The sequence below is a fragment of the Tamandua tetradactyla genome, chromosome 2 (assembly GCF_023851605.1).
Source record: "Tamandua tetradactyla isolate mTamTet1 chromosome 2, mTamTet1.pri, whole genome shotgun sequence".
Classification (NCBI taxonomy): Eukaryota; Metazoa; Chordata; class Mammalia; order Pilosa; family Myrmecophagidae; genus Tamandua; species Tamandua tetradactyla.
The window spans coordinates 218857493-218866476 of NC_135328.1; the positions used below are offsets into that span (position 1 = coordinate 218857493).

Sequence of the window (8984 nt, forward strand, 5' to 3'; positions counted from 1 at the left end):
TTGCGCTTCTCCATCACCTACCTGGGAGCATGGAAGCCAGCGGGCTTTGGAGGGCCAGCACAGAGTCCACAGGGCAACCCAGGGAGGGGGTGGTCTTGTCACAGGTGGACTTAGAGGGCGCCACTCTTCTGAGATCCCGCAGCTCGATGACTGGGCATTAAGGCACACCCAGCTGCTCCTCCATGTCCCAGAACTAGCTTGTGTTCTGCTCAGTCAAGGCCCAGCAGCCCCTTGTCTGCGGGGGTGCTAAACCCCTTATGTAGAAATGGTTGCCTTTTGATCCCCTGAGTTTATCTTTTCTTTTACAGCTCACAGGATTGATACAGATGGATAATCTGCCTCAGAAACCAGATGAAAAAGTGGCTACAAAACCTCTCCTTGAGAGTCAACAAATTTGGAAGCAAGGAAAACCCCAAACATCAGATTATTTTTATTTTATATTATTCCTATAGAAGGTGGTACCATATCAATTATGTGAAGGCACACACAGACACCCCAGCTTTCGTGGGTGCTGGAGGGACAACTGAGGCAGCCCCACCTGGATCAGACCACAGCACAGTGTCTGTCCCCGAGGATCATGTTCCTGCAGGGAAGGGGCCTGGGCCCCTGCACCTGGCTGCTGAGCCTGTGCGCTGGCTGCGGCCGGCCACCCGGTAGTTCTCGTCTCTGTCTTGAGGTATTTATGGAACACCCCACCCTCACACTTAGGATGTGAACTACTTTTCCTAAATTCCAAACTGAACATGGAAAACAAAATGGAAAGAAAGGAAGGAGTTTCTTTTGCTCAGGTCTCCAGGATCAAGTGAGGCTCTATTCAGTCAGTTTCCCCCAGACCACCTCTTTCTATTGACATAGTAATTACTAAGTGAATCTGGAGAGGATTCTAGGTGTATAATATGCTTTTTATCTGAAAACAGACGGGTTTGAAAATGTTTCTTTTCCCCCCTCCCAGGACTTCTCAGAGAAAGCATTCCCACTGCCCTTGGCTGGGGACATCAGTGTCTCCCCGGTCCCAGGGCCCATCCCTGTCATGTCCCTTCCTCCCAGGAGTTACCTGCATCCTTGTGGGGAAGGGTCCCTCTGGCAGCGGATGCAAGCCCACCCCCCACCCCTCAGCAGGACCTGCCCGTGCCCACCTGAATCTACAGTACCGTGTTGGGGTGGAAAGAGATTCGCCAGGAAGAGGGGAAGCATTGGGTAGTGGAGAGTAATGGGGCAGGGGTGCAGGCAGGTGCCAAACTCTGAGAGATAGGAAAAGCCCCAGGAAAGCCTGCCCTGGGCCACAGGTGTGGGGAACATGGTCACCCAGCAGGGAGCACTGCTGCCCCTCAGAAGGGGCCAGCCGAAGACTCTCAGGTCCGGCCCTCACTTGGGCTCCTTGGGGGGGTGGGGTAGGGTGGCTCTGCCCCTAAGACCCTCCTCTGAGGGTGCAGAGTATTTATACCTGAGTAGCCTGGTCTGTCACCTGCAGCCAGCAGCCACCTGGTACACATAGGCCTGGTGTGTGTCCTGTTACTGGATCAGCAGTGGTTTTGCCAGCCCAGGGAGGTGACCATTCTGGGTCTCATCACCTCTGCAGCTCTTGGTGAAATCAGGCTCCTTTGCGCTGGCTCTGGCATCCGAGTAAGCATCCAAGTGACCCTGTCCTTCAGTTTTTTACAAACAGCTCAGGTTGTATAATTCCGGGATATTTATCTCCATTAAAAGAAAGGTTTCTCTGACCTGAGTCTTAATGAATCGTGCAATAAACTGCGTGTGAAATGAATCTTGGACTTTGGAAATGGGCTTTTGTTCCTTCAGCTGCAGGTGGATCTTTTGGACACCAACTTTCCTCATTTTGTTTGAGTTGATTGTTTGGAAGGCACTCTCTTACCATAATAAAGCTTTCCTGAAAGCTGGGGGTAGTGTTTTTTTATTTATTATCTGTGTGCTTGTTTCTAGGAGCATGCACAGTAAGAGACAGGCCTACCTCCTGGGCCTCGTTCCCTTCTTCACTGTCCGATCTACATTTTAGACACAAGGACTGATTCGATGCCTTGATTCCGTTTTCCAGAGCAAATGCTGGCCTGAGAAAGTGCAGAGTTAGGAAATCATTATGCCTGGAGTGTCCTTAGCTTTCTCTTTTTTTTAATTAACTGAAGTCACAACTTTTTTAGTCTTCTCAGTGACAGTGTACCATGACAGAAGAGAAAACCTAGCACTAGTACTTAGTACTGATCTTAAATGAAGGAGGCAAAACTGCAGCTTGGAAAGACGTTTTATTATGTTGTTGGTTCAAACCAGGCTGTGGAGGCAGAGGCCAGCCTCGGCCCATTCACCATCAGGGGCGCTGGGTGTCCAGGCCAATGGAAGGGAGCCCACTCCCTCCCTCTGGTCAGGGGAGTGTATCCTTGGAACAGGTTGCCCCTCAGGAAAATGCATCCTAGAGAGAACGGTCTGCTCTGCTCTTCCAGGAAGTAGCTTCTGGTCTGCTGGGGCCTGGGTCTGTGGTCCACCATGCACAGCCGTAGATGACTGGCCTCCAACTGGGCCACATGTCACATAGCACGCAGCCTGTCTTGCCCACGGCCCCTCCCTCCCCAGTCGCCGGATGTTACCCAACAGACCACATGGAAGATCCTCTTTATGTGCTGCACCGTGCAGCCCCTTCCTCTCCAGCCCCACATTCCTCGCTGCTACTTTCCAAGGGTCGATAGCAGACAACTGTCACCAGTGAGGGCCCCAAGGCCACTGCCCGGCCCTGGGTGCCGCTGACCCCTCGACTGCTGAGAAGAGCTGGCGCCCCACTCAGCTCTGCTGCCTGGCCGGGGGGCTGGCCTGTGGCCGCCGCTCCCCCTCCCCGTGGGGACGCAGGAGGCTGGACAACCTCTGCATCTCCAGTCGCTGCGCTTTTAAACGCTTTCGGAGCTTTTCGTTCTCCTTCAGAGTGAGGAAGAGTTTTTTTTTAAGGGCATCTAAATCCAAAAGGGCATAGCTGTGGTCCGATGGCTGCTTGGGGAGGGGCCTTCCAGGCCCTGTGGGGCTGGCCGGCCGGCCCAGGGCCTCGGCTGCTCCCAGGCTGCACGGTGAGACCTGAGGACAGAGGCAGGTGCGGGATGGGGAGCTGCCCCGAGGTGAAGTCTGGGTACTGGGCCCTGACACAGGCCAAGGCGTTTTTCCCAGCAGGAAGGGGGTGCGTGATTGGGGCCCCGAGGGAGGTATGTCACCGAACTCCTTAGCACCCCAACCATGTTGGCACTCACTGCTCCCTGAAATCCAAAGGCAGGCAGTATTTCAGGGCTCAGTGTGCCCGGATCATGGCTGTGGCCCAGCAGCACCTCATCAGGAAGGTTGGAAATCCGACCTCCCACCAAGCTGCTCAGCTGGGTTCCCTGGGCACGGCCTCTCGCTGTGAAGGAGCCCTCCCACGCTGGGTGCCGCCCTCTTACCTCCACCCCGAGGCTGGGACCCGGCCTCTTACCTCTTTTGCCAAGACTTCAGCGTTCGGGGGCAGCTGGAGCTCTTCGAGGGCGGTATCCACGCCCCGCACAGCGCTGTGCTCGGCCCCCGCCTCGCCGAGGCCCTGGGAAGCAGCAGGGCAGGGTCAGGCCCGCTGAGCACGGCCGACACCGGATACTCCCCCAGCTGTCCCCTGTCCATCCCATAATCCTTCCCCGCTGTCAGGGAAGCGCCTCTGGTCCAGGCGGCAGCTCTGGGGGCATGAGGACAGAGACAACCAGCCTCCTCCTGCCACAGACCCCAGACCTGGGTGCTTAAGAAATGAGGCCCAGGCCAGGCTTGACACGGACCAGAGAAAAGAGAGCATGACAGGCTTCTGCTTAACTTCATCCAAAGCAGGGGCTCCAAAGCTCTAGCTTACTGGGAGAGTATCGTGAACTGCAACTGGCGAGCCGGCCAGGGAGGTGCTGCCCAGTGCCCCGACTTCCAGCCCACGGGCCAGCTCCAAATTTGGGGCCCAGCCCGGCGCAGACGCACCTTTTCTCCCGGAGAGTCTGCGTCTCTTCGCTCTCCAGCAGGGTCTGTGTTCTCCCTCACCAGCTGCAGGACAGAAGCACATGGACACGGTGTGGAGAGGCTGTGTGGATGGCTCGCTTTGGGCAGGTTCGGAACTCACATCCCCTGAGAAGACCCACGGCCAGGCCAGGGTCTCCTTCATCTTCATTGCACGGCTCAGCCCGTGCGGGGCACGTCCAACAGGTGTGAAGTTCGACGGGGACGGGGACCCAGCCCAGCTCCATGTGCCTCCTGCCCACCCGCATGCCTTCTCCAAAGATGCTCCCAGATCTTGCTAGCAAGCCTGTGCAGAGGTACCTGTAAAGCCAAGGACCTAATTCATGTGTCATCCTACCAGGCGCACAGTGGGTGAGTCAGTAACCTTTGCTCCGTTGAGTGGTGGCCATGTAGACGACGTCGCCTACAGCTCTAGATGCCACTGTCTTGGGATCCGCCATCCCTGGGCAGCCAGGCGGCTGCAGCCAGGAGCTTCCCCTCCCAAGACCACAGGGGCTGCAACCCACATCCCTGCATCCCCCGGCATCAAAAGAACTGAGACGCCTAAGGGGTGTGCACTCCTCTTGCCTAGTTACTAAATTAATCTCTGCAAGATACACAACCAGATTCTTAAGTTGGGGACCCGAAGTCTACCACAAACACTGACTGAATAAACTGTGCAGCGAGGGACAGCCTTTACAGGAACCCTGAGCAGATGAAAGCAGCGAGGCCCGCGGCATCCCTGGGAGAGGGCTTCCAGAGCGGAGGCCAAGGCAGGGCGTTCTGGGGTGTTTGCTAAGAAATAAAGTCAGGATTAGGGACCATGGTTCCCAGGCTTCTGCTGGAAGTGGATCCGGAGGGGGGGGGGGTGTGCTTTACTCCCAGTACGGTCAGTCAAGTTTGCAGTGTTCTTTTGGGTCTTTTTTTTGTTCCACCACTACTTTGCCATCTCCAAGGGGTTGCCCACCTTCATGATTTTACAAAGTTTAATACTGCCCCCTCTCAGGCTCTGATTCTGCCTTCTCTCCTGAGTCAGAACCACACAGCCCACGCCCTCCGGACGCTTCCACCTTAACGTGCCATTGGTACCTCACGCTCAACAAGCACAAGACCAAAACTCGCCATCTGCTCCTCCTCTATCTCCCATCTCAGGGAGCGAGAGCTCTGCACTGGCCAGGTACTCTGCAAGCTCCATGCACCCCTCCACCAGCCTGCCATGGTCTGAGAACCCAGCCGCTGCACCCTCTTCCCACCTTCAGCTCAGGCTTCCCGGCCGCTCTCACCTAGGACACCACAGTGGCCTCCCTCCTGTCTAGCCTCCCTCCTTAGCTTCTCACCTGCAGCCAGAGGCACCTCCCTGCCCGCCTCACCCTACCACCCACAGCCTGTCCCAGCCTGTCATGCTCCAGTCCCTGCTTGTCACTCTGGCTGCCGGTGAGCCTCCAACCAACCTGAGCTGACACTGTTTCCAAAGGTGTCCCCACCTCTTCCCACCTCCACACCTCTGCCCATGCAGCCCGGCCTGCAGCGCCCCTCCCTCTACCATCCACCTGCTCCTTCCTTCAGTCCCAGGCACACCTGGGTGCTGAACAACTCCTGCTGGCTTGAAGACACTCTCTGAGCCTCGCTGGCTGCTAGGAAAAGGGCACTGGGCCTGAACACTTCTCAGGTGGGGCGGCCGCAAGCCCTGGGAGCATTTGCCCATCCGCTTCTTCGACAGCATCCCATAGCCAGGCAGAGTTTATTTCGGGGGCGGGGGGGGGGGGGGGGGAGGCGGCTTTAAGTTACAACTTCCCTTAGAGCACCCAGCCCAGGGGCTTGCCAGGCACTGCTCTGGCTGCAGCTCTGAGCCTTGGTTTTCCCTGCAAACGTCTCCCCTCCAGCCCCTGACAGCTGGGCGAGTCTGTGGAGGGGAAAGGCTCAAGGGCCGAGGTGTGCCCTACCTGCGCGGGGTCCTGAAAGGCAAACACTGTGGGCACAGCGTTGTGCTTCAGGTTCTTGCGGTTTCCGAAGGCGCTGAAGCACTCGGGTCGGAAGTGCTCGGAGCAGATGACCGTGTGCTGCTTGGGCTCGAAGCTGCCCCGGCCGATGTTGAGCACCCATTCCTTCAGCAGCTCCGGGCGGCTGAACGGGAACCTGGTGGGCGGCGGGGAGACCGCTCAGCATCAGCAAAGCGAACTCGGACGGCTTTCACATTACCAGAGGATCTCACTGGACAACTGTGAAAATTTTATGGCTTCACTTGGTTAAATCACAGCCAATTTCTGGAGGCTTCTGGCTGTTGGCGGTATCCCTAGGAGAAAACCTGAGACCATGAACAGGGCCAAAGAGCCCAAGTGATGGGTGTTTCCAAAGCTCCCTCTGTCTGCTTCATTTATTCAGGAGCCTGCTACATGCCACCCCAATGGGGTGGTCGGGGAAGGCCACCTGAAGAAGAAGATGGAAGGAAGGGGCAGAGGGAGCACTGTGGAATGGAAAGGGCAAAGGCCAAAGGTCCTGGACAGGGCCAGAAGGAAGAAGCCAGAGGGGCAGAGCCAGCACAGGCAGGAGGAAAGGGGGAGCAGGGAGCAGGGGCCACAGGGCCCCAAGGAATGAATGGGAAGCCTCAGGCGGCTCTGGGCTGGGAGCGACAGGGCTGGAGTCCACCCCGCTGCAGGGGGACACCGAGGGCCTTGGCCCAGGATGCTGGCAGACGAGGCAGATGCAGAGCAGTGGGGGGAAGGGCTTCTGGGTTTCACGTATTGCAGTGGAGGAGCTGGGGACCCGGGAGTTTGTTGTTGCATTTGAATGTCAGATCTGAGGTGGCTTTTTAGATGTTCAAGTGCTGAAATTGAGTGGGCAGGGGGACACGTGTGTCTGGAGATGTCCCTGTAAGGAAAAGCCACAGCTGGGCAAGATCCATGCCCTGGGGAGGGAGTGTGGATGGGGGTTGCTGAGTGTGGACAGTGGGGGACCAGTGGGAGGCCACGTGTGGGTGGTGGGGGTGAGTATGAATGATGCCGATCAAGTGGGGAGGGCACATGTGGGTGGTGGGGCTGAGTGTGGATGTGGGGGTGAGTGTAGATGAGGGTGTGGATGGTGGGGGCCAGTGGGGGGGCACAGTGGGTGGTGGGGGCTGGGTGTGGCTGGGGGTGGCGAGCGTGCGTGGGGGCGTGTGAACGAGGCCCATCACAGGCCGAGGTGCTGCGGCATATCCTCCTGGGATATGCAGACGATCCGGCAAAGGCGGCGAGAGCACCTGTGACAAAGGAAGAGGCCCAAGCGTGGTGTCCTGGAGCCCAGCGGGAAAGTACCAGAGGCTGCAGAGGTCAACTAAGTTCAGGACAGAGAACTGACCACTGGATTTGGCAACAAAGGGCCACCGGTGACCTTGACAGAGCTACTCTGTGGGAGGGTGGGCTGAAAGTCTGATTGGAATGGGTTCCGGAGAGAACTGGAGACCATTCCACTCCCAGTGTAGACCCAACCAAAATGTATACCACATGCACTAAAGATGCGTCCACTAAAAACGCCTACAGCAGCGTGTCCGCGATGGCCAAAGAGGGAGGACACCCGCACGCTCTGCAGCTGGAGAGCAGGTAAACCGGAAGGAAGTCGTGCCGCGTGCACAGGTGACTCACAGACACATGGGTGAGCAAAGGCAGACAGACAGAAAAGGCCAGACTGTGAGGCCATCCACGTAAAGTTCAAAAGTGGCAACACGTGTCCACAGAGACAGAGGGCATCAAAAGGGTCCGCTTGGGGAGGTAGGGGGACTGGGGGGGGGTGGTTCTTGGGGGCTGGCCATGCGCTAATCCATGGCAGTTGTGCCCACCTTGTGAAAACTCACTGGGCTGTGTACTGATGATGTGTGCATTTTTCTTTACGTATGGTAAACCTCAATAAAAACATTTATTTACAAGAAGGGGATCACAGGAGGGGAGGCAGTGGGGGCAGTGCGTGCAGGCAACCCCTGGGAGTGCGCTCTAAACGCTCTGGAGAGGCCCTCGGTGGCTGGAACCGTGAAGCCTGCAAGGTTCAACCTGCCCCCCGAAACAGGGACCAGTTGTCTCAGCCCAGGGCCCCCACCGTGCTTCCCTGACCACCACCACCAGCACCACCCCCAGTCCTGCCGCTCCTGGAACGTTCTCGTGCCTCCACTGCACCCACCTAGGTCTCTGCCCCCTCCTACGGGAAATGACGCATGGAGGAGACTTAGCAAAGCGGCCCGCACGTAGCCAGACCTGATCGACGTCAGCCATTACTCATCCATTCACTCGGCAAATAGCCGCTGACAGCGACCAGGTTCCAGGCCACAGCTGTAAAGGAGGAGACCAAGTCCCCGCGCCGTGCTAGCTGCGGGAGACGGCGGGGCACTAAATACCCAAACGCGGGAAGTGCAGTTCAGAGGGCGCTAAATACAACGAAGAAAAGTGCAGCTCACAGCCCGCCGCCCAGAGCATGGGGGCGGCCCCCTGGGGAAGTGACCTCCGAGCCGCGGCCCCGCGCCAAGTCCTTCCGCCTCCAGGAAGCCCTCCTGGACTAGCCAGGCTGGCCCGAGTTGCATGGCTGCGGGCAGATCACTCAATCCCTCTGCGCCCGCGTCCCCGTCTCGCCGAGGGCGCTGGCTGGCCTGCGCCCAAGGTCCCGTCCCAGGCCGTCACCCGGGCCGCCCGGGTCCCCCTGCCAAGGCACGTCCAGGTGCCCGGCCCGGCGCCGACGCCCCGGAGCCTTCCCAGCGGGCCGGGCAGCGGCCCTGGGGCCCGTTTCCGCCCGGCGCTCGAGGCCGCCGGGTCGACCGGTGCCCGCAGGCCCTGGGGCCGGGCCTCCCGCGCCCCTAGGCGCCCCGCCGCTCACCGGTGGAAGGTGAGCTGCTTTCTGCGGCTGCTGTAGCGGTTGCAGCACTGCCGGGCCGCGCACGACTTGGGCATCTCGGGACGCCAGGCCGGCCTGCCCCTAACAAAGATGGCGGCGGGCGGGCGGGGGGGCGGGGCCTGCGCGGCGCCGGGAGGCGG

General features: G+C 58.7%; 2 protein-coding genes across 6 annotated transcripts in view; one reads left to right on the forward strand and one right to left on the reverse strand.

Annotated features, from left to right (window-relative positions):
- The window catches only part of DNAJC11 (DnaJ heat shock protein family (Hsp40) member C11), a 72980-nt gene extending 71086 nt beyond the window's left edge, over positions 1–1894 (forward strand). For all 3 annotated transcript variants that reach the window (XM_077151461.1, XM_077151463.1, XM_077151462.1), the window contains exon 16: positions 309–1894. In XM_077151461.1, coding sequence (XP_077007576.1) covers positions 309–334 — 26 coding nt within the window. In that variant the 3' untranslated portion in view covers positions 335–1894. The remainder of the gene's footprint in view (positions 1–308) is intronic.
- THAP3 (THAP domain containing 3) lies at positions 1882–8948 on the reverse strand. 3 transcript variants are annotated; one of them, XM_077151467.1, is made up of 5 exons: positions 8827–8948; positions 5934–6126; positions 3976–4038; positions 3461–3562; positions 1882–2066 (listed from the first exon to the last, which is right to left on the reverse strand). In XM_077151467.1, the coding sequence occupies exons 1-5, from the start codon at positions 8898–8900 to the stop codon at positions 2004–2006; spliced, it is 495 nt and encodes a 164-aa protein (XP_077007582.1). In that variant the 5' UTR covers positions 8901–8948; the 3' UTR covers positions 1882–2003. The 3 variants fall into 3 exon arrangements, with proteins under 3 accessions (XP_077007582.1, XP_077007580.1, XP_077007581.1); XM_077151465.1 differs by lacking the exon at positions 1882–2066 and adding an exon at positions 2240–3072; XM_077151466.1 differs by lacking the exon at positions 1882–2066 and adding an exon at positions 2831–3103.
- Between the last annotated feature and the right edge of the window lie 36 nt (positions 8949–8984).